At 41.2% G+C, this 25,201-nt stretch overlaps 1 protein-coding gene across 2 annotated transcripts in view; it reads right to left on the bottom strand.

Annotated features, from left to right (window-relative positions):
• LOC149310452 (F-box only protein 11-like) overlaps positions 1–25,201 on the bottom strand; it is a 121,959-nt gene that overhangs the window by 46,027 nt on the left and 50,731 nt on the right. For both annotated transcript variants that reach the window (XM_089528975.1, XM_089528976.1), the window contains exons 2-3: positions 10,277–10,404; positions 10,015–10,096 (exon numbers count right to left, since the gene is read on the bottom strand). In XM_089528975.1, the coding sequence (XP_089385101.1) occupies positions 10,015–10,096; positions 10,277–10,404 (210 nt within the window). The remainder of the gene's footprint in view (positions 1–10,014; positions 10,097–10,276; positions 10,405–25,201) is intronic.

Raw genomic sequence — 25,201 nt, 5'->3', positions numbered from 1 at the left:
CAACAAGTATATACGGTAATAAACTTCCCTGTCTGAGGGGGAATCAGATGAGATTGCTCAAAATTGACAATGTGCTCCAATGAGTCTAGAAGTCAAACCACATAATCAATATCATTGAGAAGCTTGTCCTGTAAATTCAAAACAAGGAGCTGGTCAGTGACCCAAGAGAACACAACACCCTCTGATCCACAACCACTACCATGTATTTTGTAAAGAAAGACCTAAGGGGCAGTGGACAGTCTGAAAGGGAGGATGCAAAATAATAGCCCCTTCTTCCCACAGCAAAACAAAGGAAAGACCTGTATGAGTCAAATTTCAACATAGTAGTACTTGTCTTTCAAATCCATCACCACACAAAAAAATCCCCCTCTTGTGACAGGGGGAGTCTGTCTATCCTGAACCATCTGAGCTAGATATTGGAATTGATGTCGAGAAGGTCCAGAACTGGACTGAGTCTTTTGTCTTTTGTGGACGTGATGAAGCAGGAGAAAAACCCCTATGAAATTAATGGTACCAGGATGGATTCAATAGTGCCTTTCTCAAGCTGAATGGCAATTTCTTTGAGAGGAACACTGACGGGGGGGGGGGGGGGGGCAATAATGATCACCCCTGCAGAAGAGTAGCCTGAGAATTCTATAGCAATGTTGAGGAGCCAGGTGTCTGATGTAACAGCAGCCCAGATTTGGTGGTAGTAAGGTAAGTCTGTTGCCAAACTGTAGGGAGGATGTGGGGAAGAGAGCGTCCAAGCAGTCAAATCCTCTGTTTGCCCTGTTTCTGAGACCTTTTCTTGTAGGACTGATTGTACTTTGTAGATACAGAAGCCTTTCAGGAGAACATGGGTGGAAAAACCTGTGTGCAAGACTGTCAGTATGTTGTTGTGCTAAGCAATCTCCTGGGAGCTGATGTTTGTCTGGTCGAGCTGTAACAGGATCTGGACAAATATTGGTTTTGAGATGGTAAGCCAAACATATGGTCCATGGTGTGCATCTTCTGAGTAAGTTCCAGCTTGCTGTCCATCTCCACACTAAACAAGCTCTTCTAGTTGAAGAGCAAACTTAAACTGTGGTCCTTGCTCAATTTGACAAACTTGACAATCTCAACCACATGTGCCTCCATAAGGCAATCACACCTGCCAAAGTCTCAGCAGTGCAGCTGGCTACATGACAGGCAGAGTTTATCTGCTGGGTGGCTAAAGAATGGGCTTCAAGATTGTATAGCAGTAGCTAGCCATTTGCCCTCATCATGAACCCTGGTCAGAGAGGGAGTCATCTGCTTCCACTGGTGCTGCTAGTAAGCCCCCATACAAGCCTCATAATTAGCAAACTTGAAGCAGAAAGTTGATGAAGAATAGAACTTTTTGGCCATGCCAAGCTTCCTGCTTTCCATACCAGAGGGAGTGGTGTGTTTCTTCTGTAAGATTTAGATTGAGCTGCCTCTACCACAATGGACTTTGGGTTCATAAACTAATCCGAATCAGAGTCTGACACCCAATACAATCCATCCATCTTTTTTGACGTGCATGGAATTGTGAATGTGGTAGCCCAGCACCTGCAAACAATTGGAGGAATAGAATGAGTGGAATCAAAGCAGATGTTGGCACTTTACTTTTGATTCAGCTATAGACTGGGTCAGTTGGCTCAACTTCTTTGTGTTTGAATTGCAGGTCCAGAGCTTGTGCTGTACAGAGCATTTGCTCTTCAAAGGAATTGATATCTCCTATGGCATATCTGACAAAAGCAATGATGAAACCAACTTATCTTCAGACGTAGAAAAGGGAGAAACAACCCAAGCAGGAAGGGTGGGCTTTTTGGACTGGCGGCTGGGCCCAAGAAGGAACGGGTGGAAGTATTACACAGGCTGGTTGCCCTATCTGAACAGCAGGCGCTGGCTGAGAAAGTGTGCCCTCTCTGCCACGATCAACCAAGCAGAAGGAGGGTCAACTATATCTTCCCCTGAAGCAGAACCAACCTGCACTCACATAATAGACAATGAATGAAGCATGAAAGGTCTTGCCTGTTTCTCAGGCTCTGGAGAAGACTACAGAGAATCCACTGAGATCAGCACTAAGTTTTCTACATTCAGTGCTGTCTGAGGCCAAATGGGCAGTGGAACCTGTTCTGAGACAGCTAGAATAGAAGATTGTAGATGGGAATAATCATCAGCCTGCTTTGACCTCTTTCTCTTCTTGTGCCATTTTGACTGCCATCTCAAATTTGAGGGAATATCCAGCAGTAGCAAGAAGTCAGAATTGTTTAAAATTCACTAACGAAAGCAAAAAAGAATAGCTCTGAACAGTTCCTTTGATACTAACACAGTGGACAAAAAGGAACAGAAGGCAGGAAATGTGCTGCTAGGGCACCTAGAGGATGGACAGGGTTATAGCCAAAAAGCTGATGTAATAGCTCTAGAAAGTTCCAAATTGTGTACTGAATCACAGAGACCATGAAGAAGAATAGTAAGTTCAGCTCATGAACCTCTTTCATCTCCTCTATACCCTAACATGTCCACAGCATTCCAACTCCCATAACCTATGGGTGTGTTCTTCATATCTCTGCAGCTTGAGAAAATGATGCATTGGCTTAACAACTCTCCTTATTCACTTTGCTCAATATACTATGACAATAGTTGTCTACATGTAGGGGATTCCTGTTGCACAAAAGCTAAAGTTGGCAATGGACAAGGTGACAGTCACCTGTATTAGTGAAGACCAAGTATTCAAATGTGATTGCTTCCAGTGCCAACTGAACACCCAAAACACTCTTACTTGATCAAATATGCTACACATGACAGCACAACACACTGTGGCTGAAACAAAGAGTTCCCATGGAAGTTCCTTAACTGGAGTGGTCACAGTATCATTTCTCACAACAGAAAATCCTCAAATGAAGAAAATCAGGTTTTGAGAGAGAGGGAGAATATATATACAGTTGGCCCTCTGTATCCAGGGATGGCCCTGGCTTCTTCTTCTTCTTCTTTTCATTGTTTTAAAATAGGAACAAGTTTGTCATTTCTACTTGACATTATGGAGGACTAGTCAAAAAGTAGACAAAACAAAAAGCAACTCCATCACTGTTAACCCACTGTATCGTGGGCATAGGTTTGTCATGGAAAAAGGCTGCCAGGGCCATCCCACAGAGTTCAATTGCTTCCCAGCTTCCCCCACCCCATCCGATTATTACTTGTGAGGCAGAGTAAACTGGGGTGTTGTCATGAGGACATAAAAATTTTTTTTTGCTGGGGTGGGAAAAAAGACTGACAGATTATGTTGAACAAATATAACTACAGAAAACAGCAATTAATAAAAAAATAAAGAAATCACAGTTTAGTGGGAAATTGAGGACCATGAAAAATGCTGAGGGACATCTGAGCAACATTTACTCCAACTGCAGTCACTCCAACTGAGTGATTCACTGCCATGTCTCAGATGTGAACATTTGGCTGTTTCCGGGGGCTTGCTAGTAAGAGTTGACAGCAAAGGACAGGACATAGGCCCCTTTTCTAGGCCAATCCTGAACTGTTTTGCTAAGTTATAGACTATTTTATCACTACTAAGGGGTCATTCCCACTGGCGGAATAAACCACATTCCGATCCACTTTGCTCCGCTGTGTGAAGCAATTCCAAAAGGTCCCTCGTTCTCACTATGAGAAGGGACCTTTTGTAGAATCGCTTCTTTTGCTGGGGATGCTTGTCATTCCCATTACATGAGCCGGTTGCCCCCCCCCCCTCCGGAACCCCTTCAAAGGTCTGTTGCTACTGTTCTCTCTCTCTCTCTCTCTCTTTCTCTCACTCTCTCTCTCTCTCTCCCTCTTCTCCCCCCTCTGCTCTTCCTTTCTTCCTTAGTTCCTTCTCCCTCTCCCCCTTCTTTTCCTTCCTTCTTTCCTTCCCTTGTCCCTCCTTCCCCCATGGAAGAGACAACTCCACCCGTTGTGGCATCCAGCAGTAAGGGGCCCTGGCCAGGCACCGGTGGCACAGTAGCAGGCACAGCCGCAGTACTGGAAGCCTGGCAAGCACTGGGCAAATGGCGGCAGCACAGCAGGCACAGTAGCAGTGCCAGAAGCCCAGCAAGAACCAGGCATATGGTGGCAGTGGCAGCAAGGCAAGCTTGGGAGACCTGGAAGGAAGAGAGCGGGATTGGGAAGAAGGTGTGTGCCTGTTGTACCTGAGTGGGTGCCAAGGAACAAGCATGAATAGGGGGTCTTTTTTTTTAAAATAGATTAATCAATTTAATGTTTTTGCAACTACTTGCAAAGACAAGTAGCTGCAAAATCATTCAATCGATGAATCTATCTTTAAAAAAAGTACAAAGGCAGCACTGACGGGGAGGGGAATGGTGGAGCTGTCAAAAATGGATAAGGGATGGTAAACACCCCTCTGCCATTTTTCCCTCTTCTCAGAAAGAATCGATTCTGAACTGGCGTTCCCACTTATTTGCCTTGCTTCACAACCGAGTCTTCTAAAAAGTACTGCAAAAAATGTACTACCAAGTGACCCAGGTTATTTGTGTTTGACCCGCTTCTTTCCTCCTGGAATCGATCCAATGAGGATCAGAAGTGGTTTCAAATGGGAAAGAGAATCCTGCTTCGGAGCAAACTGCAGTGGGAACGAGCCCAGTATAAACCTAGAATTCTGAGTTTTCTATATCTGGAGCAGATTAAACGTCACTGGATCCTGGGAACATATAGGTTTGCAACTATGATATGCTGGTGCAGGCATAAATGGCAACATGGGAAACAGCGGTCATCAATTAACAAGTGAGGTCAGTTTTAAAATCCATACAGCTGTGAATTACTGGAACACAGATTTTTATGCTATTTCAGTTCTGGTGTATTCCAACACAGGCAATCAGAAAGAAAGAAAGATTCTTAGAACAAATTGTGTTTATTCAATTGTAAGTGCTTACACTTTACCTATTATAAAACATACATACTGGAGATTTAGTAACCTAAAAATGCATTTATATTTAACCCTCATGCTCCATGGGACATTTTAGTCAGCTAGTGTTATATTTTGCTGCAGAATTCACAAAGCACTATATATACAATATAGGTATTCTGCTGCATTATCACTTGAACAGCTGCAAACAATTGCCTCCAATCTCAGCTTGCCATATACAGTTGTTTCTTTTGCAAACACAAAACAAAATATGTCTCAACAAATCTAATGCTTTTTGCCAGTGTCTAATGCTTTTTGACACTTGTCCCTCTCTTTTGCAGACTTGGGAATCCGCGGTCTCGCTCTTTGCATAATGGACAGGGAGGGAGGGATAAAATGGTAGCACACACCCACCCGCGCCATTACTTTCTTTTAAAAAAAATTTATTTTTAATATTAAAACAAAATTTAACACAATGTTTTGACGATGGATTGTACAAAATCCACACTTAAATAGTGAATTACCATCACAGTTACATTCCAGTTCTTCTTCTTCTGAACTTTGTTAAACTTCCTTGATTACTGAAACCTTCCTGTATAAACTTACTTTAATATACTGAACTCTTAACTACTGGTAACCTTTTTATACTACCATTGGATTCATAATCTTAAACACTATGCTTTTGTGCCAACATATGATTGTTAATAATTATCTGCCCACATTGGTACTATTTGTAGTGTGTTTTATAGATATCTTCTCAGATCTGATATATTTACTTAATAGTTCCTAAATAGTTCTAAATGACTACTATGTTATTTAATTCGGACTTGCTTCCTTATTTAATTTTACTGTTTCTACCTTTTTCTACCTTTTCTACCATCTAATTTGACCTATAATTGTTTTTAAGCATTTAAGAGTCCCAGTCCCTAAGCGGTTCTCCCTTTTTTTCTCGTTGCATATATTCCTGCCATATTTTCCATTCATTATAGAGTTCTTCTTGTGATCCATTTTTCTCCAGATATGATAATTTGTCAATTTCGTACAGATCCATCATCTTTAATCACCATTCCTCTATTGTGGGACATTCTTCTTTCTTCTAGTAGCTGGCGAACACTGTTCCTGCCCCTATTAATGTTAATTAATAAAATCTTTTCTTTTTTTCTTTTCCAGCTTTAGGTTGTCTGTCATATTCTAAAGGTACATCTTGGCACTAGGTCTTTAATTAAATTTAAATATTTTCTTTAATTCTTCATGGATACTTTTCCAGAATTTTATAGATTTAGGACAATTCCACCACATATGTAAGTATGTTCCTACTTTCCTTGTGACATTTCTAGCAAGTATTCTTATTCTGTTTAAACATTTTTGACAAATTAAATGGGGTTAGGTACCACCTATACATTGATTTGTATATGTTTTCCCTTAGTTCAACACTTGTAAGTTGTTTGATTTCTTCTTTCCAAAGTCTCTCCCATTCCTCTAATTGAATCATTTCTTTAAATCTTTTGCCCATTTCAACATAAATTCTTTTACAATTTCATCTTCCAATTCAAACCTGGCTATTAATCTATTTAATTTTGATATCTGTTTATTTCGATCCTTGATTACCTTTTCTAACTCATCTTCTACTAATCCGATTCCTTCTTCTTTCATATCCATTATAAATTTCTCTCTTATTTGTCTGTACGCAAACCAATTACATGAGTATCCTTCCATCAATAATTGCTCATGTGTTTTTATAACCCTTTTTTCTTTTTCAAGTTTTGTTATTTCCGCATATGTCACCCATATGTTTTTCCCAAATTCTTCCCTTGAAAATATAGCTTCATTAGTAGATACCCATAATGGGATTTTCATACACCACTTCTTCTTATACCTTAACCAAATTCTCATCAAAGATTTTCTCAGCAGATGGTTGCTGAATTTACTATCTAATTTAGTTTTCTCATAAAATGCCATTACTTTCAATGTGACTCAAATATTTGTGAGTCACTGTTTTCATGGGGGGGGGGGGGTGTCCGGAAAGGATCACCCACAAATTGGGAGGGGCGACTGTACTTCTCTGTTGCAGCCAATTCAATTTTACTGGGACAAGAAACAACCCACCTCATTTACGATGTAGCAAACTGGAAGTTGTTATGTGCTGGTTGCAACTGGTTGACCCAATGGGAGTATGGAGTACTGGAATTCTCATGGAGTCAGGAAATACATGAAGTGTACATTACATTCTAACCCCAAACACTATTCTAATCCTTATTTAAGTGGAATCCCCAATATGATCAGAATATGTTCTATACCACCCACGCACACACTGGTGGAGGAGAACTTACCAATCAATTATAATATGGCTGCTTGACAAATTTTCAATGTACATAAAACCATTTTTAAAAATTAATTTCATTTTAGAAAGCCATTATACTACTTTTTAAACTATATTACACGCATAACCCATCTTGGATAAATGTGTTGAAATTTGTACCTGTACTTTTTTAGAAAAGAATAATACATGCAGTTAAAATCTGTTTTGATTTGTAAGAGAGACAGAGAGAGAGAGAGAGAGAGAGACAGGGAAAGTAAATTTGAAAAATTGTATTTACAGTGCAATCCTATACATGTCTACTAAAGTCCCACAGATTTGAATGGGATTTACTTCCACATGAGAGAGTATAGTGTATCCTTTGAATGTAAATTCTAGACCAGCTGGCTGAACTGTAATTCCCACTGAATTCAACAGGACTTTCTTCTGAGTAGACTTGTATCCAACTGCACTCACATTCTATCACTACATTAACAGGCTAAAGGAGCAACAAGTGAGGCAATCAATATTTTTAGTTTGCACTCCTTGGTCTATTAAGCTCTGTTTAACTGTTTAATTACAAACCAGTATGTTTTATTTATTATAACAAAAAGTTACTATGCATACACGTTCAGGAAATGGATGGATTTCAAAACAAGGAATCTGATTATGTTATCCTCTTTTTTGGTGATAATATAGATAAAATTATAATTAATTGAAAGTAGCAAATATTGACTCTTCTGTGAGAGTGTCCCATGAAAAGATATCTGCTGAGATTTCAGATTCAAGTGATAATTTTACACAGTTTTTGTGGGTTTTTCAGGCTTTTTATATCTCTGAATTAAAATCAACAGAATATGTTATTACATCTAAAATGCATGTACAACATTTTTATTATCCTTTCAAGGAAAAATCATCTTAAGTTTGATGTTATCAGTTTTAATTTATATACAAAAAATATCTTACAGTGGCTTCCTATACATGTCTCTCAGAAATAAGACTACTAATTACAAAGGCACTTATTTACAACTGTAGATTAAAAATATGAATATAAAAACCTTCTAACATCAATTTAAATTTTTGATGTTAGAGTGTTTTTATATTTATATTTTAAATTTACAGTTGTAAAAAGTTCCATTGTAACAGTAGTCTTATTTCTGAGAGACATGTATAGAAAGGCACTGTAAGACATTTTTTTGTATATAAATTAAAACTGATAACACCAAACTGAAGATGATTTTTCCTTGAAAGGACAATAAAAACTGTATATAAACTTCCACTCAATGAGCCAAAAAAGAGTATCAAAAGCTGAAATTTAAGGGGATCAAGTCTGACAATTTTGTGTGTTCAATTTTAAATTTGTACAAGATTCAGGGGGAAAAAAGTACTAAGATACAAAATGTAAGTTACAGAACACTATAGTGCAGCTTAGACATTATACTTCCTCCCCATAGTATAGCATATAAAAGTATCTCAGCTGTGATCTTTTCTTTTTAAAAAAAACATGTTAGTATGTTTCTTGTCTCTAATGTTTTTTGTCTCTATAGCAACCAAAGACAGACGGGATCTACAGCTCAAAGAGCAAGCTGAGGGAGCTGGCCCTTAGAAAAATTTCAGTTATTTAATTGAAATGGCAGGGAAAGCTAACATCATAAGAAAAAATAGTATAGACACATGAAGGATTGCTTCCAGATATAATGAACTCATTTAACAAAACGAAGTAGAAAGTTTCACTGAAGGATTGTTTATTCCAATTTATCACCACAGTTAGCAAGATATTTCAGGGGACATCTGACATAGCTACTAGGAGAAATATTAATTTTTTAATACAATACTTATTAAATAAGGAAAGAACCTGAGTGTTACTGAGCAGTATTTATTATAGGTGTGTGATCAACTGAATTCAGATGTTGGAGAATGTCTCAAAGTTATACTTTTTAAAAAAAGCACTCCACTTAGCTTTCTGAAGAACATAAAAGACATTGGCAAACCTCAATGTGAGATTCTTCGAACCTCAAGAACCACAGGCCTTCCCCTGCTCCTTATTGCTCTAGCTTACAGCACAGAGCAATAACTGAGGCCAGCTCACTCAGAATACCTCAGCAAAGTTCAGATTCATCAGGCTGAGTCTTTGACAGACACACAGCACAAGCCATTAAAATTTTTTGAAAGTTACAACCAACAGCGTGAAGTTGTGCAGAATATTACCTTTAGAAACACAGGAGAATGAGGGGCAGCTGCTAAGCAGCCGCTTTACCAGCCTTTACTTTACCAGGCCTTACATCTGCTCCTCCTGCAGCTGTTTCAAGTTGAATGAGAGCAATCCCTATCATTTCAGATGTTCAATTCAACTTGCAGCAGTTGTGTGAGGAACAGTGGTAAAATGAAGACTAGGTTTACCATCTCTGAAAAAGGCAGGACTGTAATGTACTGGATACCATTAATTTTTTGATTTGTCTTAGTCATATTGTATATTAAAGGTCAACAGCTGGTATTCCTTATCCATTGCCCATTCCAAGCATTGGCTCCTCCCGAGTAAATGAAAAATCTAATTCTTCTCTTTTTCCGTATGATGGATTAGAAGCTTTTCTCTCTCTCTCTCTCTCTCTCTCTCTCTCTCTCTCTCTCTCTCTCCCACACACATCATCACCATCACCTCAAGCAAACTGCTAACACACTTTGCTATTCAAGTAACCTTCTTTGACAGAAGAAAAGTAAAGATGCTTGCTTATCATTACCACCCTAACATTTTTCTGATTTTTTAAAAAAAATGTTGACATGATTTAAAAGAAGCATTTGCAGAAGAAACATTTTTATCCTTCCAGTTACCACAAAAGGCAATTACCTGATAAATCCTGTGATTTTCCAGATACTCTAGCACGTTTTGCACGATGGCCAAAGTTCTCTGTGGCTGAAGTAGAAGCACCCTGGCAAATTTTTAGGAAAATACAGTAAACTTTCAAAGACACACATTAGGAATGGTCAAGTTTATAAAAAAAAATTTCCCAGCAGCCTTTTTCTTAAAGATCAAACATTGCCCAATGTGTTATGCACCCATTTTAAGAGACTTAAAAGTATAATTGAAAGTATAATTAATTTTAAGTTACCTCCATGCTGCTCTTTGCAGGGCAAGCTGTTCTTTTAGGTAAAAGAGTTTTTCTGCGAAGTTGGTATGGACTATTTTGTGCACCAGGACCTGATTCTTCTGCAACCATATCTGCAGGTACATCATCATCTGTGAAGAAACAAAAGAAAAGAAAAAAGTTATAAGACTATAACTTTCATATCAAAATAATTAACCCTGTTTATCTTAAAGCATACTAAAGTTGACAGTATTATTTTTAAAAAAATAACAAGAATTATTATACTCAAACTTACAGTACAGATTACCCACAATGCAAAAAAAACCCTCTAGAATTCATAAAAGTAGTTAACTATAAGTAATAAATGACATAATTATTTCTTCAATCTCAAACACTTGCTGCTGTAAATTATAGAAAATTTATACATCTGAATGTTAAAGATTTGAAGGCCCAAGAAAATGGATAAAGTTGTACTGCAAAAAGAACACAATATTCAAGAATAACAGTGGGAAGAGACACAAAAGAGAAAGGAGGAATAAAATAGCAAAATAAAAATCAAATATGAGGGCAGAACTAACTAAATTCCATCTCAAATAGAAACCTTCCCATAGGCATTCAGCTGACTACTTCAAATACAAAATGCTAGATTAAACATGCTCTAAGTCTTGTCTAAAATGGTTCTTCATATGTTCTAAACTACAAACTCCCCCACATGCTTCACCAAGGAAGAGGGTAAAAGTCAGAAATTGTTGTTTTTCTCTACCGTATGATACAGCCCTCTATATTTAGCTCCTATACTAAAAAGTCAATTTGTACAATGGGTTAAACTGACTTAATTTCAATTACATGACCATCTTTGATGACAAAAGCTAAAAAAATATTGTTTTCAGTAGTTTTATCAGTTTTCTGCTGCCTGTTTAATCATCTTTAGTAGTCTATTACTGAGCCATTCACTCTTCTGACTAAGCCCCATACATACTCACTGCCCTACTGATCAGCAAATTATTGTACATCACCACACATGTGGAAGAGAATAGCAGACAATCTTAGGGCCATGGCAGAGGTACCAGGAACAGCTTGCATTTCCAAACATAAATTGGCTGCATTCATATTTGTATGTGTGCAGCTGTGCACATATTTTGTGATTTTAAAATATACAAAGAATTTTACATAAATATATAATATACAACAAATGTTTAATTTTATTCAAAATGCAAAATTCTTTCCAAAATGCAGGGTTGGATCCAGAGTCAGAAATGTATACTGATATTGACTGAAGTGTATTTCCTGCCTCTTCCCTTTTTATGACAGCCCCCCCCCAAATGCTACCCGTAGAGTCAGGGACCTGCTAAATGGATTAGAATGTGCCAGATTATGGGTGGAAAAGGGAAATCCCCAACTCATCCTTCCTGAGAGAGCTCTCTGCTTGCTGTGTTTCTTTTCTACCCAATTAAGAATGACTTCCCTTTTCTCCCTCAGCATACATTGCTTTTCATAGCATTCAGTAGGATCTCCAACTCCTATGTACAATTTTTAAATGCAAGGGTCATAGGAAAGACCATATCCACCACCCTTGTTATACATACATAAGGTATGCATGACTTTTTTTCCCTACTATAATATATTTCCACTGTAAGAACTTTAAAAAAAAATAATCAGTAATCAAATGTACAGGCCATGCTTTTGTCATTTCCCCCATTTCTTTCTCACAGGCCCAAAACAGATAGGCCAAAAGGAGTGCCTTCCGGCTGCTTCAGGAGTGTGGCATGCAGATGACGCTCAATCCTGGAGTGACCCGAAGCCACTCTGAGGCCTAAATCTGCCAGCAAAAGGAGTGGCAAAAATTTGCTTCTTGCCAACAGCCCATATGGGACCAGAGTGGCAACCCATTTTGAGAATGGGCCATGTGGTCGCCATGGTCACCAGTCGATCACGTGACAATGGCAAGTGGTGCGGCCACAGGCCGTTCCTTCATGCCCATCTGCTTTGCTTATATGTGAAAATACTCTTTCTTGCCGCTTAAGACTGCTGAGGGTATTTAAGACTCTGCTTTGATCATATGATTCTTCTATACTGGTAAGAAAGCTGAGGATGGCCTCCTCTGTTGTCAATAATGGAACACAACATATGGCACTCTCAGATTTTGTAGTTAATTTAGGGGGTATTTATGTTTGTTCATATACTATGTTGTAAGTTTGTAATCATTGTTTTCATTTTTTGCTCTCATATATTTTGCCATTTGTGGATACAATGCCAACTGATCAATCAGTTTGAAAAATCCTGAAAGAGTAGCATTAAGTCCTTTTACGTAACTCGCCAAATTATACATCATTTGACCCACCACCATGCTCTTACAATATCCTGTCTGCTGTCTACCGTGACATCAGATCTGTACCAGGAAACTGAGGAGCTAGTATTTTAAAAGTAATGATACAGTCAACTCCACTATACACTCTACGATCTCAGATGTGGAGAAAAATAGCCCGGGATGGGACAAAATGTGGTGAGAATGACCCCAGAGTGCCAGGGTGGTGGTGGTGGTGGTGCAAAACCATTTTTTAACATAGTTTTTTGGGCTATGTGGCCATGTTCTAGAAGAGTTTCTTCCTGACATTTCGCCAGCATCTGTGGCTGGCATTTTCAGAGAAGATTCTCTGAAGATGCCAGCCACAGATGCTGGCGAAACGTCTGGACGAAACTCTTCTAGAACATGTCCACATAGCCCAAAAAACCCACAAAAAACTATGAATGCCGGCCATGAAAGCCTTCAACTTCACACTTTTTTGACCTTAGCTGTCTGTGTGTGGGTAGAACAGGGAAATACCCACACCATCTTTCCTGAACGAGAGCTCTGCTTGCTGTGTTCCTACCCAGTTTAAAAGGACCTCCCGATTCTCCCTCAGTATACAATGCTTTTTCATGCCATTCAGTAGGATCTTCAACTCCAAATGTGGTGAAAATGCCTCCAGAGGGAATTGGGGTTAAAACCACTTTTTTGACCTTCACGGGCCCTGACAGACTGCATGCAGCCTGCACACACTTTACTCACGCTGCTTTAGATTTTAAATGCTATTTTTAGCAGATTAAAAGTAGTATTTATTCAATGAATTTCAAAGTATAAATGTATACTTCATTGAAATTATAACTACAAATACACTCATGATTAAAGACAGCACTGTAAGCTGCTTCATCCTAGGAGGTCAACAAATATATCTTAATAATAATAAATTTTTATTTATATACCGCCCTGTGGCAAACCAATCCGGGCGGTTTACAACATTAAAATAACATACAGCATAAAAACAATATATTCCCTTACCCCTTAAAAAGTTATTAAACTGCATATCTAAATTAAAACCACAATAACTAGTTAAAACAACAATAAATTAAACAAAATAATACCAACCGATAAACCACTGCAACGTCAGTTCTAAAGAAAAGAAAAGGGGGCTTTGGAGACATTACTGAGGAGGGGGGAGATCCTGAGGCTGGGATATTTTAGTCTGGGAAGGCCTGCCTGAAGAGATCTGTCTTGACAGCCTTTTTGAAGCTGTCCAAAGATGTTAATTGACGGATCTCGTCCAGCAGGGACCTCATAGATAAGATCTTTAGCCCACACTTTGGCCCTTGAGAATATTCATATAGTTGAAGCAGCCCTAATTGCCAAGGAAGATGCTGTTTATGGTCTTTTAAGCACCACATCTGTTTTTTCAACAGTATATGTATATATCCATGTATATATGTTTATGTGTGAAAGAGAGAGGGAGTGTGTGTCTTCTCCACCTTGAGTATAAATGGGAGAAAATCAGGGCTTACATTGAATCATCTATCTTTTAGATTTGTAATTTTGCCATTACCTGTCAAGGTAAATGATACAGCTTATTAATAGACAGAATTTAGGTGCATTGTGGCAGGTTTAACCCACACTTTCCTGACACCTTCATGAGGTCAGCTCTGAACAGTGTCTCTAGTATTGAAGACCCTGGTCTAAGAAACCTTTGCCTTGTGGCAAATCAAGACAGTTTCTTCTAGACTCAATGGAGTGGAGGGGTGGCCTCGAGAATATTATTTCAAGATCTTAACTGAATTGTGTAGTAACACTGCATAATGCTCAATCAGAAGAAGCCTGTCCTTGCATCAGAGCTATTTTTTACTCTAAAGGCTACCCATTGTCATATTTAGATAATACAGGAAAGTTGGGGCCCTGTTCTCATTCTTCATTTGAGGAATGTACTGTTGAAAAGACACTTTTTCCCCCCTTGAAGACTCTTCCTGAAAGCCTCTGTGCTTTCTTTCTTTCTTTCTTAAATAAAAGATAGTAAGGCCTTCTTCTCATCCTTAGTCTCAGCCAAGAGACTTTCTTCCAAACAATTTGCCCCCAGAAAGAGGTGGAAATGTCAGCTTTTGTTTGGAATGGGCATCTATGTTTAGATGTTGTTTAGTCAAATCTGCCCTTGTACTGGAACTAAACCAGTTGTGCTCCTGGGTTCTATAGAATCACATTTAAGCTAGTGTCTCCTGAAATAGCCACTATCTTCAACCACCTTTTGTTAATGCCATGGCAGAATTTTATTTTGCCCTATATTGTTTTTCATTTGCTAATTCCCTGGCAAAACTTTATTTTGCCCTTCAGTGTTTTTAACAAGAGCTCTAGCCCACACAAGTGCAGCTCTCGAAAAAATGGAAATAGCAGAGACAACTTTAATTGAGCATAAACTCTGGCAACCACAATTGGGATCTGTTGATTCCCATGACAAAGTGAGGTGAGATATAACATAAACAGCTATTGGATTTGGTCTCACAATAACAAGCTATAGAGGCTTTATGACCTTCATAAAATCTGCATGAAATGGAGAATTTGGTGTTGAAGGCCTGGTCTTGGAGGGGGGAGGAAATCCTTGCCTTGAGGAAGATCATGTATTGGGTTGCAACCTCTAGTCCTGGACGGGGTCACACTCTCCTTTATGGACTGTGTTCGCAGTCTGGGGGTGCTCCTAGACCGCCACATAGCTAGTGGCTAAATCAGGTGAATGCAACAGTCAGGAGCGCCTGTTATCAGCTCCGGCTGATATGCCAGCTGCGCCCTTTCCTAGAAACTGTAATGCATGCACTAGTAATCTCACAACTCAATTTCTGCAATATACTCTACATAGGGCTACCCTTGTACCTAGTCCGGAAACTACAGTTAGTACAAAACATGGCAGCCAGGCTGATCACTGCTAAAACTAGAAGTGATAATACTACACCTATTTTGAAATCTCTTCACTGGTTGCCTATTGCTTTCTGGGCACAGTACAAAGTGTTGGTGGTTACCTTTAAAGCCCTACATGGCTTGGATCCAACCTATATAAGGGATTGCCTACTTCCGTACAATCCGCCCTACACCCTCAGGTCCTCTGGGAGCAATTCACTGCAACCCATAAAAACAGATGTTCTCCGCTGCCGCTCCCAGATTATGGAACACCTTGCCAGAGGACATCTGTCCAATAACCAACCTAGACAGCTTCAAAAAAGCTGTCAAGACGGATCTCTTAAAGCAGACCTTCCCAGAATAGTTCAGTCTAATTTCTGTTCTCTCCTTACTTTATGTAACCACTGCCTCTACGAGAAAATTGCTGTCATTTTAACCGGTTGAATATTTAAACTGTATTGTATTTAATCCTGTTTTAGGGGGGGGGGCAATTTGTTTATGTATTATTCCAATATATTCTAGTCATGTAACCGCCTTGATTGCTGCAGCAGAAAGGTGGGGTGTAAGAATAAAGTTTATTTATTATTTATTTAAAAGAGCATTCTGGATTCAAAGAACTGTTTGCCTGATTCTGCACACTCAAAGACTCTTGGCTTATGTTAACTGAACAGCCCTCTTGCTTCAAAGAGGGGAATTTACAAGCAGTTTGTTTATGTACTGGGGAATGCTTTTCAAAGGAAAAAATCCACAAAACATGCTTGAGCCCGTTATAACAGAATCATAGAATCGTAGAGTTGGAAGAAACCGCAAGGGCCATCCAGTCCAACCCCTGCCATGCAGGAAATCTAAATCAAAGCATCCCCAACAGATGGCCATCTATAGCCTCTGTTTAAAGACCTCTAAGGAAGGAGACTCCACTACACTCCGTGGGAGTTTGTTCCACTGTCGAACAGCCCTTACTGTCAGGAAGTTCCTCCTAATGTTGAGGTGGAATCTCTTTTCCTGGAGCTTGCATCCATTGCTCCGGGTCCTGGATGCAAGCTCCAGGAAAAGAGATTCCACCTCAACAGCAAGATACTAAGGTTGCCTTCCTTCCCTAAGTCTGAGACCTTACCCTGACAGAATTTTAGTAATCAGTGATTACAGTGAAACTTAACTATCTCAAGTGAATTAAGTTCACACTATTGATCTATGTGGTCCTGGAGACTACAACTCCCACGGCATCTTGTACCTATACAACATCTGCCCCCAGCTGCTTTTCATCAGTCTAGTTCTGAAGCAGGACATCCTGGAAAGGAAGGTAAGCGTTGGCAAAATGTATTGTAGATACACAAGAACTAAGCATCTCTGGCATGCATGGCAATTTTTTATGAGCCTAGATGTACACTTTTAGCTTCATGGACTTTAAAACCTAGAAGGTTTACAAGAATTGATAAAACTTCTCAACTACATGTATTTTTAGACAATTGTTGGTTTATTTCATTTCAGAAATAACACAGGCACATCCAGGGAAACTGATAAGTAGCTTTTGTCACATTTCAGGAAAAAAATGCTCTGCAGGCTGCACTCCGAGAAAAAAAATGTTCTGGTATCCATAACACTTGGAAGTATTTCTTCAACATTACGTCCTTGCTTGCTGAGTAGTCTAGACAAATATGGTAGTTAATGCTATCATCACTAAGATGACTGCCTTTAAATCTTTGATTTAAGACAACTGCTGCCGAGTAAATTGGCTGTAACAATATTGTTTTGGAACATCATTTCAAAATTATTTCACATCACTCTATAAGAAAGAGCATTTCTTAACATTATCTTTGTTCTGTCATTCTGTCCTACAATTTCTATCTAGAAGTAGCCTTGGCGAGAAAATGGGCATTCATACTGCTATAGTAAACTTCCATTACATCACCCCAAACTGGACATTGTACAAAGCCCAAAAAATGCTTTGGTAAAATGAGAAGGGTGGAGAAAGAAAGTACATATCTGTTACATTTTTCCAGATTTGGCACAAGCCTGACATGGAACACAAGCTAAATTGAATGCTTATTTAAATTCTACTGAAAGCAACATTGTGTGTGTGTGTGTGTGCGCGCGTGCAGGCCACACCAAGTGACACCCCAAAAGGTGACCGGAAGCCACCCCCTGTCCCCCACAGGTGTTCCTTGGGCCTATGTGTGTCCCCTTAGGGTCATGCAGGTGCCGTTCTGGGTCTCGGGGGTCTCTAGCCCAGGCAAGCGATGGGTGGCACTTTTTGCAGCCCATGAAGCCATTTCTCCCACACATGCAGTACTTCCCCGGCCCCGGAAGTCCTGCCCCCCCCCCACACCAGGTGACACCCTGTGTGGGATCCCCACTGTATACAAATAAGAAAAACCCTGCCTCAGTACCAGGCTGGGAGAAAAGCAAATAGGATGAGGGTCTACAGGTGGAAAGCAGCAGACAGAATGGGTTAAAACCACCACCACTCCTCCAATCTCTCTTCTGCAAATGCCTAAGCAGTCAGAGATTGGAGATCCCATTACTGGCATACTGTTGGTGATTTGCTGACTACCTCCTATTCGACAGAGAGCAGAGGAAGCAGCAGACATGCTTACACCTCTTTTCCTAAAGCTGGATGCAGAGCAAAGAAATCATCTGCAGGGAAGTGCTACAGAATTCTTGATTCATTCCTGTCACTCTGTTTCCACTACAGGAAGAGCTGCATGCTTGTCTGCTACTCTCCCCACTGTCCATCAACTAGGAAATGAAGCAGGAGGGTGCTCCTGAGAAAAGGTGGGTGAGACAGACAGAAGACATTCATAGCTACAGGGCCTTGTTAGTTCTCTGAATGCAGGATCTCACCTCATGTTTACATGCAAACACCTTATTTCCATTTACAGTGGGCCCTTGGCATCTGCTGGGGTTGATACCAAAATTTGTGGATGCTTAAGTCCAATTAAATACAATGACACAATAAAACGGCGTCCCTCATGTAACATGGTAAAATCAACTTTTGCTTTTGGGAATTATAATTTTAAAAAATATTTTCAAGCCATAGGTGGTTGACTACATGGATAAGGAGGGCCGACTGTATGTATCTCTTAAGGGGGTCACACTTCCCCTAAAGGACTGTGTTTGTAGCTTGAGGGTACTCCAGGACTCGTCGCTTCAGCTGTCATTTCAGGTAGATGCAATGGCCAGGAGCACCTGTTATCAGCTAATACGCCAGCTACGATCGTTCCTGGAACGTGAAAACCTAGAAACGGTTGTACATTCACTGGTTACCTCTCGTCTCGATTTCTGCAATGCACTCTACATGGGGCAATCCTCTTGCCTCGTTTGGAAGCTGCAACTGGTCCAAAATATGGCAGCCAGATTGGTTACAGGGAGTTCTAAATTTGATCCTATTACACCTATCTTAAAATCCCTACACTGGCTGCCTATTGGCTTCCAGGCACAGTATAAGGTGTTGGTCATTACCTTTAAAGCCCTACATGGCTTGGGTCCAGCTTACCTGAGGGAACGCCTCCTCCCATGCAATCCTTCCCAGACTCTCAGGTCCTCTGGGAAGACTCTCTTGCAGTCTAAGAAAACCAGACTGGTAACGACTTCCCAGAGGATGTTTTCTGTTGCTACTCCAAAAATCTGGAATGACCTGCTGGGGGAGATCTGCCTTATAACATCTTTGGAGGTCTTTAAAAAGGCAATAAAATGGATCTCTTCCAGCAGGCCTTCCCAAACTGACCTCCTCAGAATGTTTACTCTCCAGTTGCACAGCTGTTCCCACCGGACTGTGATTGTGACTGATTTTATTGACTATTTTATTGGGAGAATTTTATTGGGAATTGTTGTTTTAACACTATTTTAGGGTGGGAGGGAGATAGGGAATTAGGATTTGATATGTTCTAGCTTCTAGCTCACTCTTTCAAGGAGGAAAGCTGGTTTTCTTTCTCCAAGTGCTTTGGTGAGATCTGACCTTTTTAAACTTGGGATATTGCTGTGGATCTTGGTGGGAGTGGACAGAAGCTTAATTCTGTTTAAGTGCTGGGGAGGCATTCTAGCTCACTCTTTCAAGGAGGAAAGCTGGTTTTCTTTCTCCATGTGCTTTGGTGAGATCTGACCTTTTTAAACTTGGGATATTGCTGTGGATCTTGGTGGGAGTGGACAGAAGCCTAATTCTGTTTAAGTGCTGGGGGAGGCGCACGCCTAACGGCGCGCAAATTGTTTATTTTTATTTTAAAAAATTGTTATATAGTCAAGGAGGGTTTGGAGTACATAGGAGAAGCTGGCCTGGGAACATTGTTAGAGGGGGCCCTTTAATTTCCCACATTTTCTTTTCCCTTTTCCTTAAAGGTCTTGTGGGTACTTCTGCTCAGAGGAAGTGAGTCAGAGACTTGCTCTGAAAGGAGCTAGTCTACATAACTAAAAGGCCAGTGAATTGAACTCAAGGACAGAGTTTGGGGACAAAGGCCAATCCATCAGGGGTTCTTTACACTGGTGTTTAGCAGAGGAAACCCACAGTTTTGTTTCAGAGCCTCCTTAAGACTTCTTAATATTTACAGTGCTTTATAAATAAAGGTTAATAATAATAATAATAATAATAATAATAATAATAATAGACACTGAAGGCCCTGCTGCAGTCACCTGCAACACCTGTGGGATGTTTGTCTTCTTGCCTAGGGATATGGGGAACTTCACCTGCCCAAGTGCAAGTTGGTAGCCCTCTTAGAAGAGAAAGTACAGCAGCTGCAGGCGCAGGTAGCTATGCTTCAGCATCATAGGGAGCAAGAGGTTTTCCTAACCAGAACAGACCAGATGGTCCTAGACAGGAAGCACACAGAGGAAGTTGCTGGGGAGGAGGAGGTCACTTCACACACAACAGACGTAGATAGTTGGAGGAGTGTCACACACAGAAGTAGGGAAACCAGGGAACATTCTGTAAGCTTACAGCTACTTAATCAATTTCAATCTCTCTCTACTATCAGGGATGATGAGGAACAGCAGCAGGGACAGACCTCAGGGACAGAGCAGGGGATCCAGAGAGCTCCACCAAAGGGAACGGCCGCTGCTAAGCCTCGGAGGAGGTGAGTGGTGGTCGCGGGGGACTCCTTGCTGAGAGGCACTGAACCAGTGGTTTGTGGGCCTGACAAGATGTCTCAGGAGGTGTGCTGTCTCCCTGGAGCAAAGATCCGTGATGTGACAGAGAGGCTGACAAGACTTGTCAAGCCTACTGACCATTACCCCTTTCTTTTGGTTCATGTGGGAACCAATGATACTGCAAGGCACAGCCTTCAGAATATCATAAGGGATTATGAGGCTTTGGGTAGGAAGTTGAAAGAGATGGATGCACAGGTTGTCATCTCCTCTCTTCTCCCAGTCGAAGGGCATGGGCCAGGAAGGGAGAAGAAAATAGCGGATGTAAACAACTGGCTCCGTAGATGGTGCCACCAAGAATGGTTTGGATTCTTGGACCATGGGCTGCGGTTCCATGAGGAAGGACTTCTGGCAAGGGATTGGTTGCATCTCACGCCAGTTGGCAGAAACGTTTTTGCCAATAGTCTCAAGAATTTGATCAGGAGGGCTTTAAACTGAGATATGTAGAGGAGGGAGACAGTATTCTGGAAGGCAAAAAGGCTGGAAAAAATAGTCAAATTGTCAGAGGGAACAAGGCAAACAGGGCAAGGACCCAAAAGTGGGAGGCAAAAAAACTTGCAAAGGCAGCAAGTAAAGGGAACAAATGGTCTTAAATGTCTCTACACTAATGCACAGAGCATGGGAAATAAGCAAGATGAACTTGAAATCCTAGTACAACAAAGCAAATATGATATAATTGGCCTCACTGAAACCTGGTGGGATGAGTCTCATAATTGGAATGTAGAAATAGAAGGCTATAACCTTTTTAAGGCCTGTTACAGACTGCCAAAATAAAGCTGCTTCGGGTCTCTTTGGAGGTATGCTGTTTAAATGATGCATGCATCCTAAGAATCCGGAAGCTGCACCAAAGCTGCACTCCAGTGCTTAGGAATGGAGTGTGGCTTTGGCGCGACCTCCGGACTCTTAGGACCCATGCATCATTTAAATGGCATACCTCCAAAGAGACCCGAAGCAGCTTTATTTTGGCAGTCTGTAACAGGCCCATGAGAAACAGGCCAAAAAAAGAAAGGAGGAGGAATAGCCCTATATGTCAGGGACATTTACACCAGTGAAGAGATCCAGGACATCAATCCTGGAAGCCAGGTGGAGAGCATCTGGATAAAAATTAAAGGGGAGGGAAACAACAAGGACGTTATGGTGGGAGTCTACTACAGACCCCCAAGTCAGACTGAGGAATTGGATGATGCCTTTCTAGAACAGATGACCACACACTCAGAAAGGAGAGATGTAGTAGTGATGGGTGACTTCAACTACCCTGATATTTGTTGGAAGTCAAACTCAGCAAAATCCTCAAGGTCTAGTAAATTCCTCACTTGCCTCGAAGACAATTTCATTGTCCAAAAGGTGGAAGAGGCAACAAGGGGGTCAGCTATTTTAGATCTGATCCTAACCAACAAGGATGATTTGGTTAATGGGGTGCAAGTGGTGGGATCCTTAGGTGGAAGTGACCATGTTCTCCTGGAGTTTGTTATACAGTGGAAAGGAGAAGCCAGGCATAGTCAGACATGCATTCTAGACTTTAGGAGAGCGGATTTCAGTAAACTTAGAGAAATACTGGGGATGATCTCATGGTCAGGAATACTAAAAGTGAAGGGAGTTCAAGATGGATGGGAGTTTCTCAAAAGGGAGATACTGAAGGCACAAATTAAAACAGTTCCAGTGAAAATGAAAAATGGGAGGTGTCGCAAGAACCCAGGATGGATGACCAAGGAACTTTCAGCGCAGCTAAATTTTAAATGGAACATGTATAAAAAATGGAAAAAGGGGGAAATCACCAAAGAGGAATTCAAACAAATAGCTAGCAAGTGTAGAGATACGGTCAGAAAAGCTAAAGCACAGAATGAACTCAGACTTGCTAGAAAGGGTAAGAACAACAAACAGGGCTTTTATGGATATGTCCGCAACAAAAGGAAGAAGGAAACAGTAGGACCACTGCGTGGAGAAGATGGCAAAATGCTAACAGGAGATAGAGAAAAGGCAGAATTACTCAACACCTTCTTTGCCTCAGTCTTCTCAAAAAAGGAAAAGGGTGCTCAACCTGAGGATAATGGAGCAGAGGACAGAATAGGGGAATTTCAGCACAGAATAAGTAAAGAGATAGTAGAGGAACACCTTGTTAATCTAAATGAATTTAATTCTCTGGGACCAGATGAACTCCATCCAAGGATATTAAAAGAACTGGCAAATGTAATATCGGAGCCATTGGCAATAATCTTTGAAAACTCCTGGAAAACAGGAGAAATCTCAGCAGACTGGAGGAGGGCAAACGTTGTCCCCATCTTCAAAACGGGGAAAAAAGAGGATCCCAACAATTATTGTCCAGTTAGTCTGACATCAATACCAGGAAAGATTCTGGAGCAGATCATTAAACAAAGAGTCTGTGAACATCTAGATGGCAATTCCATAATCACAAAAACTCAACATGGGTTTCAGAGAAAGAAGTCATTCCAGACAAATCTGATCTCTTTCTTTGATAAAATTACCAGCTTGGTAGATTAAGCGAATGCTGTGGATATAGTATATCTTGATTTCAGTAAGGCCTTTGACAAGGTTTCCCATGACATTCTTGCAAACAAGCTTGTAAAATGTGGACTAGACAAGGTAACTGTTACATGGATTTGTAACTGGTTGACCGGCCGAACCCAAAGGGTGCTCAACAGTGGCTCTTTTTCAGCCTGGAGAGAAGTGACCAGTGGAGTCCCACAGGGCTCTGTCCTGGGCCCAGTGCTATTCAACATCTTTATTAATGACTTGGAGGACAAAATTGGGGGAATACTTATCAAATTTGCAGATGACACCAAATTAGGAGCAATAGCTAATACAGTGCTACCTTGGGTTACGAATTTAATTCGTTCCGCGGCGCCGTTCGTAACCCGATATATTTCGCAACCCGAAAAGGCGCTGGAAAGCCGCTAGCCGCGGCTTCCGATTTGAATTTCGCGCCGGAATTAATTTCGTAACCCGAAAAATCCTTCGTAACCCGGAACAGTTTTTTCCAATGTAACTTTTTCGTACCCCGGAAATTTCGTAACGCGGTAAATTCGTATCCCGGGGTACCACTGTACTCCAGAGGACAGGATCAAAATTCAAAATGACCTGAATAGACTAGAAAGCTGGGCCACAGCTAACAAAATGAACTTCAACAGAGAGAAATGTAAGGTACTGCACTTAGGGCGAAAAAATGAAATGCACAGATATAGGATGGGGGACACCTGGCTTAAGGAGACAACATGTGAAAGGGATCTAGGAGTCCAAGGCCCCATTCATACTGGCCTAAAAGACCTGGAAGGAACTGGGTTCATCCAGATGCCCCTCCCCCGAATTGCTCCGTTAGCAAGTGCCCACTACAAATTTGAAATCGAATGCATTTTGTGTCTGCAAATTAGAAATCGAATGCATTCTGTGTTTGCTGGCGAGGTGGCCGCTGCCAATCAAGCTATCGTCATGGTGACGTTTGCAGGGCATCGGGGAAAGTGTCCTCCTTTTTTAAAGAGCCAGGCACAGGGGTTTCAGCGGCTGAAGCAGGGAGAGAGATGCCTCTCTCTCTTTCTCTTTTTTATAAACCTGTGGGCTTTTGGGTCAGATCTGCCCCTGTCCCAGGCAAAGGATGGGATTGCCATGCTTTTTTTTTTTTTTTTTTTGCTTTTAAAAGCAACATTTTAGCTTTCCTTTTCCTCACCAAACAAATTGTTTAAAATGTAACATTGATTGTGAGGTCTTTTGCAACATTATTGTAGCTTCTTCCTCTGCTGAACTCTTTCCTCCTGCTTACACTTTGCCATTGCCTTCCACTGAGGCTGAGAGAGAGTGACCTCATGGGATCAATTGGGAATTTCCCTACATCCCAGACATGTCACCTCCCCCCAAAAAATAATGTGCATAAATTGTCAAAAGAGGCTGCTTCTCCTGCATCCATTTCCCTACATCCCAGGCATGTCACCCCGAAAATCATGCGCATAGATTGTCAAAAGAAGCTGCTTCTCCTGCATCCATTTCCCTACATCCCAGGCATGTCACCCCGAAAATCATGCGCATAGATTGTCAAAAGAAGCTGCTTCTCCTGCATCCATTTCCCTACATCCCAGGCATGTCACCCCGAAAATCATGCGCATAGATTGTCAAAAGAGGCTGCTTCTCCTGCATCCATTTCCCTACATCCCAGGCATGTCACCCCGAAAATCATGCGCATAGATTGTCAAAAGAGGCTGCTTGAAAAGGGGGGGGGGGGTTGTTGCTTTGATTGGGGGTTGACTGGATGTCCCTTGGGGATCCCTTCCAGCCTTGGGATCGTGAGGGAGAAGAGCAATGGGGAGGCTGCGGGAGCTGGAAGTAGACCACCACCCCTTTTCCCTCTGACACAGAGAGAGAGAGAGAGAGAGAGAGAGAGAGAGAGAGAGAGAGGCATCTCTCTCCCTGCTTCAGCTGCTGGAGGCCTGCTGCTGCCTGGCCAGCGACCCTCCTCCTCCTCCTCCTCCTCCCGCCATCCCCTGGCTGCCAGGCTGGCTCTCGGGGGAGCCCCTTTCTGGGTGCCAGGCTCTAGGCTGGAAGCGGCTGCCTCCGTGGGCATGCAATGTGCCCTCCTGGGGTTGGCCAAGTCCCCCAGCAAGAGAGGCGGCCTTGAATGG

This window comes from Sceloporus occidentalis, unplaced genomic scaffold (assembly GCF_023333645.1).
Source record: "Sceloporus occidentalis isolate IW3139 unplaced genomic scaffold, rSceOcc1.0.p SCAF_6, whole genome shotgun sequence".
Classification (NCBI taxonomy): Eukaryota; Metazoa; Chordata; class Lepidosauria; order Squamata; family Phrynosomatidae; genus Sceloporus; species Sceloporus occidentalis.
Note: the sequence above shows the minus strand (reverse complement) of the source record. Positions and strands in the feature narration are given on the sequence as shown.